This window comes from Calidris pugnax, unplaced genomic scaffold, assembly GCF_001431845.1.
Source record: "Calidris pugnax isolate Ruff unplaced genomic scaffold, ASM143184v1 scaffold68, whole genome shotgun sequence".
NCBI classification, from domain to species: domain Eukaryota; kingdom Metazoa; phylum Chordata; class Aves; order Charadriiformes; family Scolopacidae; genus Calidris; species Calidris pugnax.
In genome coordinates, this window is record NW_015090921.1 from 4,231,836 (window position 1) to 4,257,560 (window position 25,725).

Here is a 25,725-nt window from a genome sequence, read left to right on the forward strand (position 1 = left end):
AGCTATGAACAGCAGATGATGAGATTATTTGAGAGCCATTTAGTACTTGTGCTGGTGTGTATTGCCTTTGAAAATGCTTCCTTTGGAGAACAGTTTTACTTAGTTTCATAAACTTTGAGCTTGATGCCTGCTGTATGTCTATCCAAAGCTTTAAGTGCATTCTATGTTATATAGGGACAGTGAAAAGAAATTGAACAGCTCACTAAACATTATCAGCCATGACATCATGATGAAGCCCGAAGTATTTCTCTTTTAAAGTGTATAATTGCAAACATCTTGTTTAGAAGAAGGAGCTGCTCTCTAGTGGCATTTGCCTTTTTGGGTTAATGCTACACAGGGTGTAACATCAGGGTGTTTTTGAATTATTACACAATCCAAATAAAAAAGAGCTGGACATGACTCTGAAAGTAATTTGTTGTAGGTCATTTAGACCAAGAAAGTGATGGTAGTGGCATTTTCTGCTTATAGCTTGTTCTCCTCAAAATCCTTTTGTAGTATCCAGTTGTATTAAAATTGTGTCGTGTATATATACACCTATTTATGAAACACAAGCAGACTTTATGCCGTAGTCAATGGGGATACTAATTTTACTGGGATACACTCAAATATCACAGGGAAGGTGCATATACACTATCCTGGATTGGTAAAACTAATTGTGACGTTTTAAAATAAACGTGTGGTTTTTCACACCAGGAGCTCTTGTCATTGGCCAAACGGAAACGCAGTGACTCTGAAGAGAAGGAGCCACCTGTGAGCAAACCTACAGCATCTTCAGACTCTGAGACGTCAGACAGTGATGATGAGGTGAGTTTGTCGTGTTATCAGTGAACTTACTGTGGGTTATTTGCCTGATTGTACCTAAGCAGTGAAAGTATATTTATCATACAGTATTTTTAGCCTGCTGACGACATAAAGTGGGACTTGCCATCAGTAGAACTGATGGACACCTGTTAAGCCCAGAGGATGTGTACTCAGAAATACTTCTTTGTCTCTTGTGATTGATATGCTGTGAATTGTAACTGTACAAAATGGTCTGAAGGTCTACAGAAAAGATGACTGCCTGTTTAATCCCGTGTTCATGTGGTCTGATGATCTGCCTGCTTAAAACTGATGTTTTTCATGTGTAAAGCTGTGTTCAAGGTAGCAGAGAAGCTGCTCAAGCTGGACTCTAAATTCAGGGGAGAGGTTTTCAGCTTTAAAGGAGAGCTTCCTTCCTCGGAGAGGAAGATGCTCAAGGCAGGTAGTGCTATTTTACAGGTGGTAAAACTGTTCTGTTTAGTTGCTTTGATTCTTCAAGAACTCTGCTGTGATTGTCTGTCTGGTCATTTGAACATGCAAGAGACTAGTTTTATCAGCATTTTTGAAGAAAGTGAGGCAAGGAGAAGTTTAGAATTACTTTGTTCTGGGCTGTTGTCAATTCTTTGTATATTGGAGCTTATCTGCTAGATCTGGTTTTATTAGTTTTTTCTTGGTACTACATTCTAGAGGTGGTGAAAAGTCTCTGCTTTCATCTGTAAATGAAAATTGAAATCAACTTATTAAACCAGGGGAACTGACAAACAGGTCATACAGGTATTCGAATAAAACTACTTTCTTGAACACTTGCAAATGTCTTTTGCAAGCTTTCTTGTAGTGAGGTCTTTTATTCTGTTCATTCTTAAAAATTGAACAGGGAGCTGTTTGGGGTAGATATTTTAATTCTTTTTCCCTGAAACTACAGGTAGGATTATGCATTGTGACAACTTGAAGACCAATAGGGTAGGCCAGTGATAAACTATTAAGCATTTGGTAGGGTAGCACAGTTCTTCCAATAAGTGTAAAGAACGTGTGGTTTAGTTTTCTTTCCAAGGCGTTTTTAAAATAAATATACTTGTAATTCTGCTTCAATCAATCCTTTTCTTAAAAAAAACCCAACAAAACCTAGATGACTTCTGTGTCTAATATATGCTTAAAAATAAGGAGAGAGAAAAATATAAATGTAAAATAAATTAGATACTAGATTTGATATTGGATGACCACTGTCTGTCACTGTGTGTGCTCAGATCTGCTGGCACACAGATTGTTTATTCTGAGCTGTGTGGAGACGAGCTTGTCTGGAAAAGTAGACTTAGGTATGGAGAGCATGTCAATGATAGTCTTCTGTGTTTGTCTCTGAAAACTGACAGAATAAGTAATATTATTCAAATCCTTTTTTTTAGCTTGTGTAACTACAAGTAAGTTCTACCTTTTCCGCTATGTGTAGAGTACGACAATGTGTCTCTTCATGAATTTGCAGACCTCGCAGATGCAGTAGTATCTCTGTTGGCACCATGTGCCTTTGATACTGCTTCTAATCTGTGTATCATTTCTAATTGATACCTGTTCTTTCTGACCTCCATGCAGCAGGAGGAAAAGATTTAGAGAAGAGGTAATTAGGACACTTGCTTCTATTCCTGTGCCTGAATTATGCATTCTGAACTGCTGCTTGTCACAGCAGGGTGAGACAGGCTGGATTATGACAGTTCTGCTTCTGCCAGTTGTTCAGTTGTGTGCATTCCTAGGCTTGACTACACTACTCCTGCTGAACAGCTTTGGTTTTAATCAGTGTTCTTGTGGCTGGATTAAACCTTGGGGGTTGGGAGGGGGGGTGGGGGTCTAGAAGTTCAAGTTGTCTCTACTGGACTTCCTGCAAGATGAGGACCTTGAGGCAAAAGTGTGGAAACTGTTGCCCTGGGGAAATGTGCTTAATCCTGCCCATTTGCTCCCGTGCAGATTTTGTAGTCTATGCATCCTTTGTGGCTCCTGGTAAGTGTTAAACCTTCCAGGATTGTCACTATGGTCCATGTACAGAAAAGGAGCCTAAATCTCTGCTTCAGGGGCTAATGCTGCATTCTGCATCTTTTAAAGGGGCAAAAGTTTGTGGGGCATAGGGGAGATAAAGTGCATTTTGGAATTATAGAATATAATGTACAATGTAATGTAGCATGTACAAATCATGCTACATCTCTACAGTGGTGCCGAAGCAATTTCAGTAGCTCTTTAGTGTTATATTTTGTGTGTCTGAGGTGAGAATGTGCTTCTGTGAAAGCTTTTAGCCACATCAGGTGTTCATGGTGCTGGTGCTGGGTTCTCTAACACTTTAAGCACCTCTGTATTCTGAATCAAATTACTTAACCAAGGGACTTAAGGTGAGTTGCAGCCACTGAGATAGGAGAGATGCTCTGAACCATCTTCTGGTGGAGCTGTGGAACGTGCATGAGCGAATTGACTATGAACTGTCATTCAGAGAACTGATAAACAGCGGTGACTGCAGGGCTTTGCAGTAAGAAGTACCACCTTCACCAAGAGGTATACTAGGCAGGATGGCATGTGGAGGCAGACAGTTCCTTTACCTGTGGGACAATGTGTAGCCATGACTACTCGAGCTCAAACTGTTGTTAGCTTGCTGCACGTAACCAGTTTGGTGTTAGCCAAGTTACTGTTGGGACAACTGCACTAGAGGTGTATGTGTCCACAAAGTACCCTTGCTGTTTATTGAAGACATTGTGTGGATGTTGTTCCTCAATTGCAGTAGGTTAATTTTGGGTTCTTACTCTTCCTTTTATGCTGGCAACATTGGTCACAGTAAATGAATTCTTTCTGTTGTGCAGTGAAGCCTGGATGACTTCAGCAACAACTTCACTAACATCAATGTAGATTAGACAGCCACAGTGCTGTAGGAGCTTCTGTTTGTTTCTCTTCAAAGGTTTGTTGTTAGCAATGCTGGTGTAAGTCCGTGCATCCTCCTGCACTCATTCTAATGTTGTGAGGGGTTTGGTTGTGCCTCTTAACAGCTTTAGGGTGATAGCAGAAGATATTTCGAGGACAAGAAATGTTACATCACGAATACATGGCTGGTTTGGCTTTGTGTGGTAAGGTTTTGATAGTTGGGTGGCTTCTGTGAGAAGCTGCTAGAAGCTCCCCCTATGTCTGGTAGAGCCAATGCCAAGATGGACCTGCTGCTGGCCAAGGCCGAGCCAATCAGCAATGGTGGTAGCACCTCTGTGATAAAATATTTAAGATGGGGGGGGAAAAACCCAAACTGGGCAACTGCAGCTGAAGAGAGGAGTGAGAATATGTGAGAGCAACAACTCTGAAGACACCACAGTCAGTGAAGAAGGAGGGGGAGGAAGTGCTCCAAGTGCTAGAGCAGAGATTCCCCTGCAGCCCATGGTGATGACCATGGGAGGAAGGCTGTCCCCCTGCAGCCCACAGAGGCTAACGGTGGAGTAGATACCGACCTGCAGTCCATGGAGGACCCCATTCTGGTGGATGCCTGAAGGAGGCTGTGACCATGTGGGAAGCCTGTGCTGGAGCAGGCTGCTGGCAGGACCATTGAGAGAGGAGCCCACACTGGGGCAGGTTTGCTTGCAGGATTTGTGACCCCATGGGGGACCCACGCTGGAGCAGTTTGTGAAGAACTGTAGCCCGTGGGAAGGACCCACGTTGGAGAAGCTTGTGCAGGACTGTCTTGCATGGTAGGGACCCCACACAGGAGCAGGGGAACAGTGTGAGGGATCCTCTCCCTGAGGAGGAAGGAGCGGCAGAAACGATGTGTGATGAACTGACCACAACCCCCGTTCCCATCCCGCTGCACCACTTGGGGAAAATTGGGTGTAAAGTTAATCCTGGGAAGAAGAGAGGGGAAGGTGTTTTAAGATTTGGGTTTATTTCTCACTACCCTACTCTAATTTGATTGGTAATAAATTAATTTCCCCAGGTTGAGTCTGGTTTGCTGTGACAGTAGTTGCTGAGTAATCTCCCTGTCCTTATCTCAACCCATGAGTCTTTCATTATACTTTTCCCTCTTCTGTCCAGCTGAGGAGGGAGTGATAGAGCAACTTTGGTGGGTACCTGATGTCCAACCGGGGTCAACCCACCACATTGGTACTAGTCTGGAGTTTAGTGAGGAATATCCGTTTATGCCTTTATTTACAAATATGCAGATACAGTAGGAAACACCGTAGCTGAAGACCTTGTCAAGAACTATGGGACAGAAGAGGACGTGAGCAGTGGTCACGAAGCCAGTGAGGAAATCGGTCTCGAATAACAGTTGACCTCAGAGGCTTTGTGTCTCCCATTATTAAGAAGAAAGGGCTTCAATTTAGAGCACTCTAGTAAACCATGGATTAGCAGGAAAACTGCATGTGTTCCCTAGTTTTGGGGGTGTCTTTTGTGGATTTGTAGAGATTATGGTGCTAAATGTCTTCCTTTCTTGTGTGCTTTTATTTCATAATACTGCTTAATTAGACTTTGAAGAATGAGTGGGTTCGCTGGTCCTGTGAGGTCTTTGCTGTACATTTTTTTTCAAGCTTAGGAAATTTGAAATGGCCTGTGCTTTAATCTTGTTATACACAGCTTTATAGGCTGTGTGCTTTGTAACTTTGACTTTTCTTGGAGAGAGTTTCCTTCAGCTGTTGATGGGTGCAACAGTCAAGCTTTGCTTAAGGAAGAGAGGTCCTGTTATTTCCCCCACCCCAAACAAAGAGCAAGTGCAAATCTGAATAGCGTAGGCTAGTTCTATGCAGGCTAACATGTCCAAAGAAGTAATGTGAACCAGCTGTGGACAAAATAGGTACAAAATTTGGTCGACAAGTAGCTTCTTTAAATTGCAAACTAGCATGGGGATGACTTCTGGGGACTTGGCTTATGTGGTATGAGAGTCTGCAGGAGCTCCAAAGTGGAGCAGGTTGCTCCAGAAATAATTTCATGGAGGTATTGAGATTGAATATGTGATTTTATATTTTTTTTCATTGGATGAACTTTTCCTTTGTATGCAGGGAGCAGTTTTTGCTGAGAACAATCCAGTCATAAGGCTCTGACTATTATCTAGAGAAGTCATTAAGCCTTTGTTAGTCCAGATGGCTGGTGATGCTAGGGCCATGCAAGGCACTCATTGACCAAGTGTTTTATGGCTGTTGCTGTCTCCAGCTATTTGGCCTGGGCTTCCGAAATGAAACATGGCAAGTTTCACAGCCAGTAGCATCCCAAAGTTTGTTTTGATTATGGAGAGTGCTTCTTCGTTGGTGTCACTCAGCAGTTCTTGCCATTTTTCAACACACCCCTCAAAATACTTCTAGAACAGATGTTAACTTGCAGCTGAAACTAAATCTGAAGCTACTATAGGTAGACTTTTTTTTTTTTTCCATAGTTTCATAGTTTTTCTGTGAGCTTCTTCAAGCAGTTTGGACAATAATGGTGGATCAGATGTATCTGGTGATTTTTTGGCCCATGAAGCCTCCTTTCAGCCACTTCCTGGCAAAGTCTTTATCTGTGGCTTCGGAAGGTGTTTCCTTTATTTGGTTATCTCCTTTCCATTTTGGTGTTGCCACCTTGAATCTCCTCTTTGTGCAAGAAAAGTAAGAAGGGCTTTTTATTTACTATTTAATTTTAACAGTAGTGGTAGAGAGCTTTTTTTTTTTTTTGCTTCGTAGTTCTTAGAGTGCTGTCTCCAGAGTTCTGCCAGCTTTCAGAAACCCTGAAGACAATAAATGCTGCCTTATCTTCATACCTGTGCTGCCTGCTGTTGTCTTCAGGCAGGCTGAAACTGCAGTTTGATGACTTGGCTGGAGGATGGCCTTTGTCTTCCCTGTATAAATGAAGGATGGATGAAAGTTTGTAAGCTGGGCTAGTGTTATGTACCTTGATGCTCTTAAGCTGTCACTTCATCGTGACCTGTAAGTTTACCTGGCCTAGGAAAGGAACATGGACCTGTTTTGCTTTGATGTTGTGGCTTTTAATTTGCTTTTTGCTTATAAAAGCCACTTCCAGGAAGGGAAGGATATGGCAAGGACAAGCTGCTGTCGCTCCAACCAGAAGCTAGGACCACGCAGCTGCTGGCTCACTCCCAGTAGAGATGGGGAGAGAGAATCGGAAGAGTGAAAGTGAGAAAAAACTCGTGGGTTGAGATAAAAACAGTTTAATAAGTAAAGCTAAAAGCTGCACATGCAAGCAAAGCAAAACAAGGAATTCATTCCCTACTTCGGTCGCTCGGGAAGACAAACGCCATGACTCCAAACGTCCCCCACTTACTCCATCTTCCCCCGGGTTTATATGCTGAGTGTGACATCACATGGCATGGAATATCCCTTTGGTCACTTGGTCAGTTGTCCCACCTCTGTCCCCTTCCAACTGTTTGTGCACCCCCAGCCTGCTTTTTGTGTGAGGAGCACAAAAAGCCCTGACTGCTCAGCAGCAACCAAAATCATCAATGCGCTAGCAACAGCACTCTCATCCCAAACCCAAAACACAGCAGCACACCAGCTGCCAGCAAGAGAGTCAAACCCATCCCAGGGGAAACGAAGGCAGCTGGTAACCTTGGTTGTGCATCTCTATCCAGTTTAATGTAAAAAAAAAATAATAAAACAAAAGCAGGGAGACTACCTATTTGCAAACTAAAATCTCAGTGGATAATGCATTTATTGACTATTTTCTTCTCTTAACATACTCCTGCTGCTCAGATAGGTACTAAGACAATTCTACTGTATTCTGTGCTGTCAGACCTCACTTCTTTTTCTTTTTTTTCCTCTCCTCGATCTCATTTCATCTCCCTGGTGGAAATATGTTCCAGATTTGCTGGGCTATAAATGATTTTCTTCAATCATTTTGTGTAGTTGCTTTTGTAGAAGCTGACTTCTAAATCTGGCTGATTTCTAATATTTGTTTGGTTTGGGTTTTTTTTGTTGATTATTGGCAATCCATTCTGGGTTTTTTTGTTGATTATTGGCAATCCATTCTGGCTACTGTGGCTTGCCTTGGACTTCTTGGGGGAAATATGCAAGTGATTAGCACTGTGAGCCTTTGAAGCAAGAGGCAAAATTGAAATGCTCTTCTGGCTGCTTCCTGTGAATGAACCATAAAGCTCTGTTGTTTGATAGTACGAAATAATAAGCAGAAAGCAACGTCGCAGCACACTTCTGCATGGGTTTATTAACTTGCTCTGTCTGGAACCATGAAGGGTTCCAGATGGTGGCTGAGGAGGCAGCAGTGAATAGAGGAGCTGTTCAGAGGAGGTGTTGCAGTCATGGAAAGCATGTGAGAAGCGTTTGCTGGCTCTGCTGTGCTGGAACATGGAAGAGGGGACCCGGGGAAGCTGTGATAAAGGACAGAGTTTTGGAAAACATGGTTATTGCTTGCTGTTTGAGATGCACGGAGATAAAAGGGTGTGCATCTTTTTTCTTGATGCAATGTGCAAACGTGTTGTTGCCTTTCTGATCTCCGTTGGTGTGTGAGAGCATGAGGAAGGGGCTCAAGGTTGTGGTTTGGTCTGCAGGTTGCCATGCAGCTCATGGCTTTCCAATATTGTCTTCCCCCCAAGTCTCTGCACTGCCTTCCTCTGCTGTAAGAAGAAACTCGATGCTGGGTGGTCTCTATCTGAACACTACAGAGTGGTCATTTGGTGCCCAAATGACAACTGATGGCCCTTGATCCTGCAGAGCAATCTGTGAGCCTAAGAAAGCCTCACACTGACTACATCCTGATTTAGATGATTTTTTTGTCCTTGAGGCTTGCTCGAACTCTTGATTTATCCTGTAATGGTACCAGGAATGGCTAGGCATTGATGGGAGATTGGGGTAGCTGAATAACCTGAGTTGGATGAGGAAGAGTTTGGCTTCGTGGCAGCACTGAAATTGGGAAGTGACAACCAGTTACTGAGACTTAAAAGATGCATAGTTCACTCACGTAAACAAAAGCGAGATGAAGCATAATCTTCAGGGTGAAATGGAAACCAAAGCAAAATTTCCTAGATTAGGGCAGATTCTTTTTATTACTTTTGTTTGTTTGTTTGTTGTTCAAGAGGTTGTAGCACGGCTTTCTCTTCAATCCCATCTTCCTGGACCCAGGTTCTCTCCACAATTCTGCTTGTGAGTCAAAGGCTGAGAGAAGTGATCTGTAAGGCTTGTATCTACAGCCATTAAACATTTTATTAACCGCCGTGGTCCTGCTGTTTTTATCTGATCTTGGCTTCTTTCATCTCAGCATGACCTCTCAAGGTCTTGGTGTGACTGTGGGGTATACTGTGGCTTTCTCTGTGCTTCTTTCTTGCCCTACAGCATGCTGACGCGAGGTATAATTCCTTGTTGGAACACTGAAAAGAAGTGGCAGAGCTCTGGGAAGGAGATGCCTCTGCATCCCTGGTTCTGAGGGCTCTGCTCCTCCCTGCTAAATGCTGAGTTTCCCTTTCTCACTGTTGTGTTTTCACTGCTGTGCTGGTGGTAGGTGAGGTCTTGAAGAAAGAGCAAAAAATGCACTTTTCCGTAATACTTAGGAGGCAATTCCTTAATATTGAGGTTTGAGCAGATTCGGGCAGAATACAAGCTTGTTCTTAACTGATTTACATGGGCATAGTTAACCAGGAATATTATTAGGCAGCAGTATTGTAACGCTGAACAATTAAACCTTTTAATTGTGGAAGCCAGTAGAGACTTGAGTGCAAGTTCAGGCTGATGCTTTCTGTGCGGTTTCTCACCTACCCTATGGACCATGGCAGACTGGGGTAACTGCACGGGGTAGGGACTGCAATTGAAGGCTCACCACAAGGTACCTACCTGGGCTTTTACCTCAGAAAACAAAAATTCTGCCTGGCCTTTGACAGATACATTTGAATACACAGCTGGTGCCTAAAGAAGATGATGAAGCAGGTGGTAATATGGAAGGTGCAAGTTTAGATGTGAGAGTAATCAAAACCTAGCAAATCCTAAAGATATTAGCAGATCGGGTAGTAGCTTCTAACTACTTGGTTGAGTTTTGCTTAGAGTATTTTAATGCCCAGGGTTCTCTGAAGATGGTGCCTAACCAGGTAGAAGTCAAATTTGATGGAATGATTTTTGCCTGCAGAGATGGGCTTGATTTATGCTACAGGAAGGGGTGAATGGGTGAGAAACCTGAAGTTTGTATGACCTGAGGTCAAATCTAAAGGTTTGGTGGTTTTTTGTTTTTCCAGTTAGGGTAGCTTTGAGTCCACAATCTCAGTTATGCAAAAGAGTATTTGCTCATTTGAATTAGGAATATATATTTTGTTAGTAGACTGCGTGCTTGAACAGATAGTTATGTATATGACAGGTGAGAGTAATATACAGGTATGAAGAGGGTAACAGTCTAAATATATATATTTAGAAAGGGACTGTCTTGTCCCTGAAGGTCTTGTGCTTGAAGAACTTGTAGGAGAGATAGTGAAGTGCAAAATATAGTAAAGCCTTAAAATAATACCTAGGCAATCCTTACTGGTTCTGTTCCCTTTCTGGCTTTACCCAGGTAGTTGGGACAATGCAAAAATTCTACTAAGAAATCCCACTGTAAGGTAAATACTAGTTCTTCTCCTGGGACTTTGGAATTTAAAGTTGCTAGCCGTATGTGTGGTAGTAGAAGTCCTATACTTGGAAAGTGCAGTTCTCCTGGGACTTCGGAATTTAAAGTTGCTACCCGTATGTGTGGTAGTAGAAGTCCTATACTTGGAAAGTGCAGTTTAAGTTAACTGAAGGTATGATATTAGGAGAAAATTAAAATTAAGACTTTACATTTTATTTTCTTCTTTTTTTTTTTTCCTAACAGCTGTGATTCTGATTTGATTCTGACTTGTGTACATAGATACAGGTGGTGGCACTACTGTCTGTGAGCGAGTGCACTATTGGTTTGTTACATAAAAATGCAGATGCTGTGTACTCTTGATAAAACTGAGATTTTTGGAAAGACCGTCAGGTATAATTGGTGTGCCTTCATAGAATCTAAAACCTGCTTTTGAATAAACTGATTTTGGAAACACATCTGTTGCTTCTGTTTAATAGTGGTAAACTGGAGCGAATCTTTACAAGTGCAGTTGGACATTTGTTGTTTAAAATTACTTTCCTAGGAAAATGTTTTCAGTACCTCTCTTCTCCTGGTGGATATTGCAGACTGAAGTCTTCGTTGTTTTCAAGAGGAGTGTCCTACCAACTGTTGCCTTGCACTGATAATTGATTGGGTTTTTAAAAGAAAAACCCCAAAGCTACCATGCAACACCCCACCTCCCCAAACCAGAAAGCCTTGTAAAATGCTTTCATTTGATAAGTTTCCTATTGCTGCCTTTTCTTTTTTTCCCCTCCCCTTCTCTTGTATAATTGATTATTTGCTGTCAGGTATTGAACTGTTTCCCAGTCCTTTTTACTCCAGTGTTTTAGGGGAAGGAGAAAAGAGTGATGTTCGCATCTCATGATCCCTTTTTCTTGGTTCTTTCCTTGCAGTGGACTGTCGGGGGTTCTAAAAACAAAAAAAAGGGAAAAGCGGGTAAGGCGGAGAAGAAAGGAGCCATGAAGAAACAGACAAACAAAGCTGCCTCTTCAGGCAGCTCAGATAAAGACAGCTCGGCCGAGAGCTCGGCACCTGAAGAGGGTAAGATAACACATCTGCATTTACTTACAGCGTAATTCCAAGCGCAGTTACCCCTTTGTGTACACTGGAAAGTAATGCTAAATGGTGATGTTAAAGACTACCTTCAGAGAGTTTTCTTTTTGTTACTGGTAGTCGGGATGACTCTTAAATTTACCATGGCTTGAAGTACTTTTAATTCAGTAAAGCATTGCTGTAAGTACTCAATTACACACACAACACTAAATACTGTTTCAACTGAAGAATGTATGACTCATTTCCAGGAGAAAGTCAAGTAATGAAATCCTTTTCTTCCTTACAGCATGTCCCATCTGTAGTGTGGGTAGTGTTTTCTTTTATTCTCCTTGATGTGTTTTCCCTTCCCAGACTTCTTGTGATGACAAAGGGAGAGAGAGATGTATAGTGTTGTGTGATGCAAATAGGAGCTTATCATGCATGCATTTGCTCTGAATTAGAATTCTTGCAGAGTTATACTGACATGGAAGAAATAAAATTATTACTGTAACTTTGTCAGAATTTTTTTAATGTGAATATTGAATCTGTTCCAATGCTGGGCAAACTTCCTGTGTTTTTTCCTGTTTTCATCATGCCCATGAAGGATTCCAGGTGGATGGTAGCGATTTGAGTTGATAATAAAAGAACCAAGAAAGAATAAGAAGGATATACAGTTTTAAGTATACTAAGCACAGCAGAGACAGACCAAAGCATGAAGTGACTGAACTTGTATGTATCCATGCTTACAAATTGAGGATTTTCACAGTGTAAACTTGCAAAGCTAGAAGTTTCCAGAAATACTGAGACCATCATGAAAGTGAAAGAAAGAATCCCAATGCCTGCTTTTGCAATTTGGTGTAATGTAGTCAATTAGATGAGATAATCAAAGCACTTGGATCAAGTTCAAAGGTGGTGTTCTCCGATATTATTGGGGAGTCAGCTGTTTCCTAAGCCCATGTGTAACTGGGAGGGCTTGTTACAGTAATAGAGCTGGTATCACAGCCTTGCCAGTCCTGAAGGCACTCAACTTTATCTTGTGATGTAGCAGTTCATAGTGTTGTAGTCTTCAAATGATGAATTTTGGGTTCTTCAGGTTACTGTAACGAGGAGTATTGGTGGTGGTTAATACTGGCAATTTGAGGTGCACACAGATGTTTACAAAGTTATGGATGTACAAGGAACTTCTCAGGGACATAAGCATATAGGAATGGAAATCTAGCTTTAAGACCCTAGTACTCTAACCAAAAGATCTCCTAAAATTTGCTGCTTCTACTAAGAATTTTTACTTATAACCCAGTTTATCTTTCAATGTGGTACTACTTATTTTATCATTTTTTTTAGCATGTGTATCTTACACTAATAAAGTATTTCTTCCCGGGTTTAGTTTTCATTAGATACATGCTTTTAATATATTAGAAGATGAGTGTAAAAATTCATTTTTGATAGCCTTTGCTAACGTACCACAATGAAGTGGTTGGTCTTTGCCCCAGTTGAATCTCACTACCTTGTATTTTTGTTTTAGGAGAAGTCTCTGACTCGGAAAGCAACAGCTCCTCATCTAGCTCAGATTCAGATTCTTCATCTGAAGATGAGGAATTTCATGATGGTTATGGAGAAGATCTTATGGGTGATGAGGAAGACCGAGCACGACTGGAACAAATGACAGAAAAGGAGAGAGAGCAGGAGCTGTTTAACCGGATAGAGAAGAGAGAAGTGCTAAAGAGAAGGTGAATGTTATAGCTGTTAATATTTGGTAGCAAATTCATCCAGGTTGTATGGAGAGTAAGCTGACTGAGTTCTCATGTTTGGAGTCCAAGCATTCAGTACTATAAAGCAAACTAAACTTCATTGTAGAATTTTTATTTTTTTTTTTTAATTCTTCTTGTAGCTAGTTGAGAAGCACACAGCAGGAATTCTGGGTGTTCTTATGAAAGTCAGTTTCTGAAAGTTTCTCAGCTGTTGTATACCCGTGGTTCTGTCAGCTGCTGTTATGGTCTTACTGCTTTGCACACTAGATGCCAGGCAGTCAGAAGGACTTTCTCCTCTGTCTTTTCTATGTTAGCTGTCACGTGCAGATACTTTGGGAAAAGACAGACAAAGCGTAAGGTGCCTATGAGCTTCTGGAATTTTTCAGAAAACAATGGTGAAGCACAGAGGAGTGTTAGGCTTGCTTCTGTATGAGTGTGAAGCTGGTTGGGGGCCTAACAGGAGGAGATATTGAAATAATGAGGAATGGTGTTGGATGTCCAATTTTCAAGAGATCATGTGTGGATTTCAACCTTAGGTGTTGTGGTTTTGTTTGCAACAGTAACACTGTCCTGTTGGGCAGCTTCCTTGTAGTAAAGGTATTTGTCTCCCATATGTCTATAACAGAAAAGATTTGGCACATGTGGGGCAAGTTTTCTCCAGTTTCTTTCCTCTTCGGTGACTTCTCTCTTTTCTCACTTGCTGAAAAATTTCTCTAGAAGACTGACATCTGGGGAGTAAATCACATCAATACAAGCTACTGTCAGACTGTCTGTTTGTCCTAGCCATGGTTAGAGCACTACTGTGTCTGTCTGTGGTTTCAATACTGCTTTCAATCTCTAGCCTGCTGCCCTTCTCAAAGGGATCAGAATGAGTGAAAGATTGGATTTAGATCAGGTAGAAGGAGACCATATTTTTTAATTTCATTCACTGGTCCGTGGTAACTGAATGTCTGTCTTTTAGAATGAACGCTGGAGAATACTTGATACAAACGAGCTAAACAGTCTAAGCTTGAGTTACTGATCTAATCTTAAACGAGTTTGTCCTGTTCTATGTAAAGAAGTTGGCAGGTAGAACTAAAGGGGCGGTGGAAGGGGCAGTTACTTAATTTTATGGTAAGTTGAATCTTTCAAAATGCTGTCTAGTTCTTTGTATGTACATTGTGAGTTCGTTGGGATTAGAGCAGGCACCACACGTGGTACGATGCTTGTGCCCTGTGTGTTATGCTTCATGTTAAAGACATAAAGGGAGACAAGATCATCTGACACTTCAGTTTCTTGTCTACATAATCCAGGTGTAAAGGACTGAAGAAGCATGCACTGCGTAATGTGCATGTGGATAACACATTTTGAATTCAAATTATTGGAAGTTAAGTAATTTTTTTTGTGTGTGTTTGTCCATATGCACACTTCACTAAAGCAATGACCAGTCCATGGTGCAGTGGAAAATCAGTGACAGGACATTACTTTTCTGAATACAGTGGCTGAAAATAAGATTTCAGGCTGTCATATTTTGTGAAGGTAGAAATGAAAGTGCCTAAACTGGACTGCAGAAACTGCCTGAGTCTGTTTGGAATGTGGTTGCTGAAGGAGGGCTCACTATGATTTCTTTGCGGTCGTTCTTGTACAGACCAGTGCCATTAGAAAGGTGAAGTTTTAAGCATGAAAAAGTTAGCATAATAGTGGTTTTAAACAGCCACGTTTTTAGCTGTTGAGATTCAAAGGATGTGAAATAGCCAATTGTTTTTAGAGTTGGAGGCATCATACAATGGTCACTACACTGTCGAAGATGGAGTAAGGACAGATTTCTGGGGAGTAGCTGTTAGTGTGCAGTCTCCTCAGCCCTTTAGGTTAGTTGTCTGTAAACCTGCACTTTTCTAGGCTCAGCTTTTCTTCACCTTATTTTTCTTGGGGGAGGGAATGGGGAACAGGATAGCAGTAAAGGGTTATCCATCTGGGGCAAGTACAGCCTACTAACACCTTAAGCTGAGACAGCATCTGAGTGGTACCTTGCTGACTCAGGGGAGAGCATTCTTTCATACCTTCTTTTCTGTTTCAATGTCTGCTATTAGATTTGAAATCAAGAAGAAACTAAAAACAGCAAAAAAGAAAGAAAAGAAAGAGAAGAAGAAAAAGCAAGAGGAGGAGCAGGAGAAGAAAAAACTCACGCAGATCCAGGAATCCCAGGTAGGAAATGAAACTGTCCTTAGTAACAAACCCTTTTCCTTTGGCAATAGGAGATAGGATGCTGCCTCTCTCTGCCCCTAATGTTTCCCCTTAATGTCAAGCAGCGTGGTAAGCAGGTCAGAATTTAGTTCATTTATATGCTCAATCTATCTTTAGCCTTTCCAGTTCACTTAAAGAAATTAACATCTTTGGCCTGCTGAGGTGTGCACTGGAAGCTCCTTTTAATGAAAAATGCGAAGTTGCATTCTCCCATCTCGTATCTCCTGTACGAGAACAGGAGAGCAACCTTCTGCATTTTCTTCAGCCAAACTTTTGTCATTCAGTCTGAAACATTACATATGCAGTCCGTCTTGCAAGTGAAAGTTTGAGAGAGCAGCCCAGAAACGGCATAGCTGTTGTCTTAAATATTTTGCATGCAGATAGAATGAAAAGAATACTTCGTATCTATTGGTAGGGGTGTCAAGAAAAAGCTTGAATACTAGGAGGAACAGTAGTTGTTCTATAGGTTTTTCATCTTCAGTAGGAAGAGGATAATGCCAGTTTTTGGGGTGAGGCCTCTGTAACTGAAGTGTAGTTTCAAATGGCTGAAATTGGCTGTAGTTTCAAATGGTTAAAATCCCACCCTTCTATTTATAGAGGCTGGGCAGATAGGCTCCCAGAGTGAGGTGGGATTTGTGTTGCCTAACTTTAGCCATCTAAGAGATGTCATTGATTGTTTGCACTTGCTGTTGGTTCTGTTTTTGTGCAATGGAAGAGCTGGCAATTCACTCCATCTTATTTTCTGGTGAAATAAATGTTTAACACTTAAATCAAATTAGGTGAGATAAGTTTTCCCTTAGGCACTTGTTAAGTGGAGTGAATCTCATCTCCCTACCCCTCTAAACTTCGTGTGTGTATGCTTTTATAGTCCACATATATATAACATATAATGTGTAGGCTTATATATATAGATATAGATATATAAAAGGATCTAATACAGTGTTCTTTTACAGTGCCTTCCAGATACTACTTTAACTTACTTCAAATGACTGCCTCTTATGCTTATTATAGAAGCTGCTTTCTGTACTACCTGGTATTCCAGCTAGACCTGTTAGAAATGGAAAATATTAGAAGACTTAGAACATTTAAAATTTGGATCCACATTGCAGGCTTTACACACAAATTTAATTCTGCTTTAAGTATTTTTTTAACATCACTTTTTTCTTTACCATTGAATGAGAGCAAGTGCCCTGATTTGGCCTTGCAGAAAGAGAAGCAAATGAAAAGAATATTCGTCCAGTTGTTCCTCTTTACTTGTTAGTTGCAGAATTACTTCCATCTTATTTTTCTAGTCCTTTTTTTAACTTTAAGGAGGAGTTTTGAGACTAGAACTTGGTGGCAGAAACATTGAAGTGTAAATATGTTTGTTATTTTTCATACAAAGTAGAAAAAAGAAATATGCTTCAGATTAATTTCCTTCTTCCTAGGCTCTGTAAAAATGAACCTGAAAAAAAAACTGATTTCAAAATGGAGTTTGTTAGTAGTTTCTATTTGAAAAGTTTTCAAAGTGTGCAAATAATCTTTGTTTTAATGCATTTCAATTTATGTATTGTACTTGGATTTGAGGGACTTTCTGTGCATGTTTTTAGGTCATGTCACATAACAAAGAGCGGCGATCAAAGCGGGATGAGAAGCTAGACAAGAAATCTCAGGCAATGGAAGAGCTAAAAGCAGAAAGAGAAAAAAGGAAGAACAGAACAGGTATGAAAGCATTCTGCAATTACTACAACTTTTTGAGGCATTATTACAGCTTTTTGAAAGCGGTACTTCCTGTTTAATTAATGCAATGATCCTATATCTTGAAGAGGATGAATTCCATGTCTCTGTTTTCCTTGGTGTTTTGCCCAATGTGACCACCTGGGGGTATTGTTTGGGTAATGTTTAGTTCATGTGTTTGAGTTGGTCACTTAGATTCTGTTATTTAGTCTCTGAACCATCCAAACCATGTTTATTTTACTTGTGCTACCTTGTCTACATTTGCTCCTTTTTTCCCTGGCACATCATCTTGTCCATCTTGCCACAGACTTTGGATGTAACCCCTTTTGTTACTCTACTGGGTTTTATTGTGCTCCTCTCCAAACATGAGATTTTTTTTTTATCTTGAGTTGTCTCACCTTAATAGTTTTATCTTTTATATCTAGTTGTTAGGCCCATCTTGTATTGCTACGTGCAATCAAGCTGGGAGACTGAAGTAAAACTGAGATTTAAGATGCTTTTCAATACTTCTATGTCTCTCTTTTAATATATACAAGGGAGTGCTTAGTTTACTAGTGGCATTTGTATACAGCATAAAATTAACAGCTGTCTACCTCTTTTTTTTTTTTTTTAAACAATAAGGTTTCAACTCGCAAAGGTAACTTTCATAAAAAAAATTATAGCTTGCTATTCCTTGTTCTCTCTCCTCCACCTCAGCTGAATTGCTTGCAAAAAAACAGCCATTAAAAACTAGTGAAGTATACTCTGATGATGAAGAGGAGGAGGAGGATGATAAGTCTAGTGAGAAAAGCGATCGCTCATCCAGGTCTTCGTCCTCTGACGAAGAAGAAGAGTAAGTAGTAACACTGGATTATGATTACTTGTAAGTGTGTGTTCAAAACCAGATCTACTTCGTGTAGACACATGCTGGTTTAGAGGATTGTTGGGGGGCATTTCATTGTCTCTAAAATAGTTTTGTCTCTGGGCACACTGCGTTGCTGAGATTTGAGTTCTTGGCTTCTAGATCATGTGCACGGGACTGATTGGCTTTGGATGGGTTTGCAACTTCAGTTCTCTGCTGTTACCTGTAGCCCCATTTACACTGTTGTGTAGGGATTTGTTTAACCTCACAGTTCAGCTGCCACGGAGCCGTGGTGTACTAGCAGGGCAGAGATACCTGCTGGCTTATCTCAAAGCATCGGCCTGTAGGCTGCCTTGGTGTGTGAACCTTTTGCTTTGTGGTAGCAGAGGCAGTGGGTAACGAGTAACTTTGCATTAAGCCTTTCTCATGGATGCTAAGTTCATGTATCTACAGTCAACTGGTGCATGATGAATCATTCCTTTTACTAGTAATTTGAACAGGTAACTCTCATCCTGCACCTTCCTCAGGACGCCCTTTTTGGTGACCACGTCTCTACTTTTATTCCTTCTCACCTTTCCCAAATCAGGAAAGAAGAAATTCCTCCCAAGTCCCAGCCCGTGTCCTTGCCTGAAGAACTGAACCGAGTCCGGTTATCGCGACACAAGCTGGAACGCTGGTGTCACATGCCCTTCTTTGCCAAGACAGTCACCGGCTGCTTTGTCCGTATTGGCATTGGAAATCACAACAGCAAACCTGTTTATCGGGTGAGTGTAGTTCCAAGAGATTTAGTTGTTTTTGTAGTGCTGTAATATAATATTTGCAGCTTAGCAATTCTCAAGTACCTGGGATAGTTTGAGTGATTCATATATAAAGATTGCTTATAACCAAAAACTGGAATTGCCGCCAAAGAAGTGGAGGAGACTGCGTTAAAAATAATAAGTAAGTTTATGGGACTAGCTAGGTTAAGAGATGTATTTAGTGAGAGAGAGGGAGCGCTGACAAAGCCTGCTCTTCAGTTGTGGTTCATGCTGTCTTGTCTCATTGTTTGTATTACAAACTGGAGTTCAGGACTCTGCTTTGACCAAGTAAGGATGAGTAACGTTCAGTCCTTATTTCTGGGAATGTTCCCAAGTTATTGTGTGGTCTCAGTTCTTTTTTTCACAAAGTGTTTTTAGTACATCAGTGTGCACCAGAATAGAGAAGGTGGTTGAGAACACAGTTTTGTTTTCTGTTTCATTGTTGTACCTGCACAATCATAGGATGCAATAATATTCTCTGAAACTGCATTAAAAAGGTCATCGGGGGACTGTGTTTTGTATGTGAGGAGCACTAGTGAATTTCAATTGGGACATTTGTTAACCCAAACCAGTGTTAATCGAAAATAAAATGGGAAAAGTAGGAAAATGCACATCATTTGGTGATGGAGGCAGAACTGAAAAGACAGGAAAAATTGTATCAAGCATTCATATGGTATAGTTTGACAACTCAAAGATGATGCATGAAGCAGCTAATTCAGTACCTGATAATGTACACTGTAGAGTCTTACTTTCCTTGATCTAGTTAGAATTGTTGGATTAAAGTTTTTGATCTCTAGTGAAAAGGCTTGAATATGCTAGATACATTTCAGGAACACAAAAAAACCCTCTTGCATCTTCCTCTGTGTATTTTACTCTGTGACTACAGGTTGCTGAAATAACTGGTGTGGTAGAGACTGCAAAGGTTTACCAGCTTGGTGGTACCCGGACAAACAAAGGACTACAGTTGCGGTAAGATCATAGATTCATAGAATGGTTCAGGTTAGAAGGGACCTCAAAGATCATCAAGTTCCAACCCCTCCTGCTGTGGGCAGGACCACCTCCCACCAGACCAGGCTGCTCAAGGCCCCATCCAGTCTGGTCTTGAACACCTCCAGAGGTGGGGCAGCCACAGCTTCTCTGGGCAACCTGTTCCAGTGTCTCACCACCCTCAGGGTAAAGAATTTCTTCCTGGTATGCGCCGCCATGTTCTTCCAGCACTGCTGCCATGTTGTTCTGGTCCCGCCGCCATGTTGTACGGCACCGCCACCACGCTGCTATGCCCGCCGCCATGTTGTACGGCACCCCCGTCTAAATCTACCCTTGTCTATTCCCCCTCATCCTATTGCTACACTCCCTGATCAGGAGTCCTCCCCATCTCTCCTGTAGGCTCCTTTAGGTACTAGAAGGAGCTATAAGGTCACCCTGGAGCCTTCTTTTCTCCAGGCTGAATAGCCCCAATTGTCTCAGCCTGTCCTCGCTGCCGAGGTGCTCTAGCCCTCTGATCATCTTCCTGGCATCCTGTGGACTTGGTTCAACAGATCAGTGCCCTCCTTATGTTGGGGGCACCGGAGCTGGACACAGCACTCTAGGTGGAGTTTTACAAGAGTGGAGTAGAGGGGAAGAATCGCCTCCCTTGCCCTGCTGCTCACGCAGGATTAAAATGATGCAGGATTAAAAATAGATGCCAAATTAATCCTCGTCAGTTCGTGAATAAGTGTGCTTTTCATAGCAAAACAGACTGGGCCTTCCTGTGCTGCTTACTGCTAGAATGCTGGGGTTGGGTTTCTTTGTTTGTTTTTTCCCTTGGGTATAATGGAAATTATTAAAAAAAAAAAATCTCATGCAGGGACTTGTGATTGTGTTTACATCTGAGCGATTCATTTGCCTTAGTAACCCATGATTATTTGTTTATGCTTCTTGAGCTTTGCAATACTCTTTTCTATCTTTCTTCCACCATTTTTATAATCAGATGTTAGAAATATGTATCATTTAAAGGCATACATGATTGGATCTGGCACATGTGTTAGAGCATAAAACAGTACTTCGGAGGCAAGAAGCTGAATGTACCATTGGATTTCTCAGTTGTTCTTAGGGTCCATTATAAGGATCATGAGATGAAGGTTAACAGTTACAATACAAAACATCGTGGTGAGATAGGACAAGAAGACATAAACCATTAGCAACAGGAAGGCATGTGGAGTAAAATAAAATTCTTATCTAAATCCATAGTGACATGCAATAACTTCTTAGGCTGTCTCAGGAGAGAGCTCTGTGCTTGGACTGAAATCTACACCATTTTAGTATTGGTTAGCAGCACTACAGTAGTTCAGCTGGTAGTTGCAAAGGTATGCCATGAGAATTAATTTTAGTATTGGTTAGCAGCACTACAGTAGTTCAGCTGATAGTTGCAAAGTTAGTGCTCCCCAGAAAATGTTTAGGGATCTCTGGGTTTTGACTGGCCAACAAATATAAAAATTAGACAGGGGTTAGCTCTAGCATTGGAGCAATAAGTACTGCTTAAATAAAGGTGCAGAAAAGTTACTTCTACTGGTCCAAATATGAAGGAGTTTTACGTTTCCAAAGATCATGCTGTGGGTCACCAAAAAGGGTAGGTAAGGTTTTGGTGTGACAGAGGTCTGCGTCTTCCTCCTGAGGGTTTTACTGCCATAATTGAGTGACTGTTACCCACAGGCTCACTGTCTAGTATTGCTCTGCATTACTACCAATAGCTGATGTAGACTCCTGAACTGTGTCTGACCTGACTGAGGTTAGGAACAGAGAGCATGCAAGCCACAAGAGTCGCCTTAAGTACCTGGTTTTGGGCCTCTTGAATCAGTTTAAACCTATAGATCCAAGATCACAGCTCTGCACCATCAAAGAGGGATGTTGTTACACTTTCTTGTTGCAGACATGGCAGTGATTCCCGTGTGTTTCGCTTGGAGTTTGTCTCGAATCAGGAATTTACTGAAAGTGAGTTTATGAAGTGGAAGGAAGCGGTAAGTTTGCCAGACTTCAGTTTCTTCTTAGCAGCCTTCTGCCAAGGATACTTTAAGTGGGAAGTAACCTCACTGTCTCTTGGGTTTAGATGTTCTCTGCTGGGATGCAGCTACCCACACTAGATGAGATAAACAAGAAGGAAGTGTCCATCAAAGAAGCCCTCAACTACAAGTTTAATGACCAGGACATTGAAGAGGTAAACATTGTGTTGTGGCGAGGCTGTGGCAGTGCTTAAAGGTGACACAGACTGATGGAGTAGAGTACTAGCTGTCAGAAAGCAAAAAGATCAAGGTATTCACTTCCTAAGAAGAAAATGAAAGGCTCAAAATGAAGTTGCATAACTGCATAGAGTATCTCAGTGATCCAGCTGTTGTTTGGATCACCACTTCTGCTTTACTTCATCCTTTGTGCCCCGTTACCTCCTCTTGAACTTGAGATGCAGAGTTCTGAACTCCTAACCTGAGTATAACTTAGTCATCACGTTCTGAAAAGCTAATAGCATCATGATAGATGCATTTATCACCGTTTCTGCAGCTTAATACTGACCAAATGTGATTAGCATCAGATTTCTGTAGGTTATAAGTGGGGGAAACGGAGCTGTAACTCATTACCAGTCACAAATTAAAAAATGCAGCAAAGAGTGAGAATGAGTAAAATTCTGTGTCAGTTAAGTACGTTTCTTAGGTGATAATGATCGTTGCTTCTAGTGTCCAAGTATTGAAATACACATTTCATATTTGCATATTCTTGCTGTTTCCTCCACATCTTACAGATCGTGAAAGAGAAGGAAAGGTTCAGAAAAGCACCTCCAAATTATGCTATGAAGAAGACTCAGCTGTTAAAGGAGAAGGTGAGAGATGAGATGATGCCTGCAAGCTTAATGCAGTCTTTGATTTTGACAAACTGGCACTCATCTGGATTTTGGCAGTAGTCAGCAGTAAGCTTGACTTGAACTATGCAGCTAAAAGGTGGATCTCAAGGTTCATTGCTGGGTTCGGAACATTCAGAACCCAGTTAAAGTTGTTGCATTCTTTTTCTAAGGGCAATTGCCAACAATTATAGGTGTCTCTTTTTGTGTCCTTTAACCAACAAGGTCTTAAGCTGTTCTGCTTTAGAAACTTTTACTTTTTTTTTTTTTTTTTCAGGGTACCCCATAATAACATTGAAAGTTGATTCCCTATACTTTTTAAAATAGGAAAAACAAAAGTCGTGTTAAATTCTCATATTTGAGGGCAACTGAATTGTCGCTTTATGGCCAGTAATTTATATTGAAAAAAATACATTGCTGAAAGACTTACTTGCCACTGAACTCTTTTATCTGTAGACCACCTGGAACAAATAGACCTAACAGTGCTGCGAAGCCAAAGCTGAGCAGTCAAGTAAACAAGCAGTCTTAAGTATCTCTGAAGATAAAGATAGGCTTAACACGTTTTGTTTGGTTTTATTTGTGCAGTCCTTTTTCAAGACATTTGGGCTTCACATATAGTAAAAGTGAATAGTTTGTATTAATTTTAGTTCTGCATTCTTTGGCTTAACTGTATTGTTCGGTGGTCATTTTATTATGCACGAATATGTAATTTTTTGGCTTAATTGTATTGTTTGGTGGTCATTTTATTATGCACGAATATGTAAATTGTTGAGTTTTCCAGTGCAGAAGAGTGCAATTGCTTTTTGTTGTCACCAGGTGGCATAACAGGCTGCTGTTGTTGGCCTGGTGGTGTAGTAGGGAACTCGCCAACCCCCTGAAATAAGTGGCAACAGAAAATAGTCATTCTTTTCCTGACTGGTAAACAGAGATAATAAATTTCAATCAAAACTGTAATTTAAATCATCTAACTGATTATTTTTTTTTTCCCCCTCGTGCTGGCACTAGTGTTACTACATCTTCCTTAGTTTAAGGAGTTTTAAAGGTTTTCAGAGTTTGTCAGAGTAAGAAATGCTGTTTTGCCTTGAGGTGTAAGGAGAGTTTAGCTCTTTGTTGTATTCTTACCATGTGGGGTAGAACATTTGCAGCTGGAACAGGGTTAACTGGCTGATTCAGGGGTCCATCCCTCGTTTCTCTGAGTAACTCTGTTGTAGAGAGCAGTGCCTAATGAGTTACTCTTTGGTTGAAGGCTATGGCTGAGGACTTGGGGGACCAAGACAAGGCCAAACAGATTCAAGATCAGCTAAATGAACTTGAAGAGAGAGCAGAGGCCTTGGATCGTCAACGAACAAAAAACATTTCTGCAATCAGGTAAGAAGCAGATACTGGGAATTTTCTTCCTTAAATAGTATCAATCAAAATATACAAAGAGGAGAAGCCAATGCAGTAGTGAATTAGATTTTGTATCTTCTTTCCTGTATAGCATATTAATGAGATGCATATCATGATGGCTTTATTGCTCTGTTAGTGTTTGTCTGTCTTCACTTCCTTGTATTTGTCATTCAGTGAAAACTGTCAAAAATGTTAACTCTCTTCCGCATACCCCAGGTAGCAGTTGTGTTGCAATTAGAGTAATTTGTAATCAGGATGAAGCTGCAGAATGCTGTCAGGTGTTTTGTTGTGTGGGGATTGATAAATGACAGTCACTTCCTTTTTCTTTCCCCCACCCTCCTTTTTTTTTCCTTTCTGCAGTTACATCAACCAGAGAAATAGAGAGTGGAATATCGTTGAGTCTGAGAAGGCTCTTGTGGTAAATAGTGCTGAATTAATACTTCTGTACCAATAGAGATGAAATGATGTAGAGGGGGATAACTGCATGGTGAAGTTATTACATTTTTTTTTTTAACGATCTGTAAAATCTTTCAAATAGGGAAATGACATGATTTTTAAGGAGATTGCTTTATCCTTTTTGATCAACTCAATTACCAGCAGATTACTGACTGTAATAGTGCATTTTGTATGGGAAAAAAAATCAGAAAGGAGACTTCAGATTGAAATGGTAAAGGAAATATTTGTCCCTGCAGTGATATTTCTATTAAGGACAAGTTAAGCTTGTTAACAAATGGCTAAGCCTTAACTATCCTGAGGGTTGTGCACCTATTTTCTGTGTTATATTCAATGAGCACTGTTTTTGCCCTGTGACGCATAGGACTGTGAGTGTGTCAAAATCTTTCTAATCTGCAGTGCTGTTGCTGGTTTTCCTCTGATCTTGATATTATACACTGCTGATGAGTGCTTGCATGGACGGGGTGCTGTGGGAGGATTTATAAGGGTGCAAGTAGCTAACTCTGCAAAACTGTGTGCTTTTTCTTCTTCAGGCTGAAAGTCACAGCATGAAAAACCAACAAATGGACCCCTTTACTAGGCGGCAGTGCAAGCCCACGATAGTGTCTAATGTAAGTTTAATACTTAAGTTCAGTCAAGGCAGTTTTCAGAGAACCAGAAACCAGTGTAACACACAGAGTAGGAAGGAAAACATTGTTTGTGTTCATTCCCAACTGTGCCATGTGCTATTAACGCTCCAGATGCCAGGGTGAGATACAGTTGAGTGAGATCCTGGTCTCACTGTCCCAAAAGAAGGAAAAAGCAATTCTCAATATTTTTTTTTTTAATGCAAGGTGTGAAGGACATAAGTGATTTGGGTATGTACGTGGAGAAGCAACAGTGGTTTAGACTTCTGTAGTGAGTTTTTCTACGTGGAATTGCTCAGATTTAGTGAAAAACAAACAAAAAACCAAAAAGCAACAAAACAAACAAAAAAAAACAGACATAAAAAACCCCAAACCACAGGTCTTAGGATGATTTAAATTGTTTCTGACATCCTGAAGGTTGGGCTGACTGATCTACAGCCTCTTATGGTTTTAGATTCACGGATATCAGCGCTGTTTTAATAAAATGGTGGGCTAGTTTTTGCCAATTTATGTATAGTGATTTTTTTTTTTTTGTCTTTTTCCCCTCTGCAGTCTAGAGATCCTGCTGTCCAAGCTGCCATCCTTGCCCAGCTAAATGCAAAATACGGGTCTGGTGTATTACCAGATGCTCCAAAGGACATGAGTAAGGCAAGTTTCCATTTCTGTCTTCGTTATGTTCCTCCCACTGTCA

The 25,725-nt window shown here is 40.9% G+C and overlaps 1 protein-coding gene across 1 annotated transcript in view; it reads left to right on the forward strand.

Moving 5' to 3' along the window:
• RTF1 (RTF1 homolog, Paf1/RNA polymerase II complex component) overlaps positions 1 to 25,725 on the forward strand; it is a 29,102-nt gene continuing 3,377 nt past the window's right edge. The window contains exons 1-16 of the mRNA XM_014950229.1: positions 1 to 54; positions 694 to 804; positions 11,238 to 11,385; positions 12,899 to 13,103; positions 15,194 to 15,308; positions 16,937 to 17,048; positions 17,760 to 17,895; positions 18,491 to 18,668; positions 19,588 to 19,670; positions 21,610 to 21,697; positions 21,787 to 21,894; positions 22,471 to 22,548; positions 23,813 to 23,934; positions 24,316 to 24,373; positions 24,942 to 25,019; positions 25,587 to 25,682. Of these exons, the coding sequence (XP_014805715.1) occupies positions 16 to 54; positions 694 to 804; positions 11,238 to 11,385; positions 12,899 to 13,103; positions 15,194 to 15,308; positions 16,937 to 17,048; positions 17,760 to 17,895; positions 18,491 to 18,668; positions 19,588 to 19,670; positions 21,610 to 21,697; positions 21,787 to 21,894; positions 22,471 to 22,548; positions 23,813 to 23,934; positions 24,316 to 24,373; positions 24,942 to 25,019; positions 25,587 to 25,682 (1,755 nt within the window). The 5' untranslated portion in view covers positions 1 to 15. The remainder of the gene's footprint in view (positions 55 to 693; positions 805 to 11,237; positions 11,386 to 12,898; positions 13,104 to 15,193; positions 15,309 to 16,936; positions 17,049 to 17,759; positions 17,896 to 18,490; positions 18,669 to 19,587; positions 19,671 to 21,609; positions 21,698 to 21,786; positions 21,895 to 22,470; positions 22,549 to 23,812; positions 23,935 to 24,315; positions 24,374 to 24,941; positions 25,020 to 25,586; positions 25,683 to 25,725) is intronic.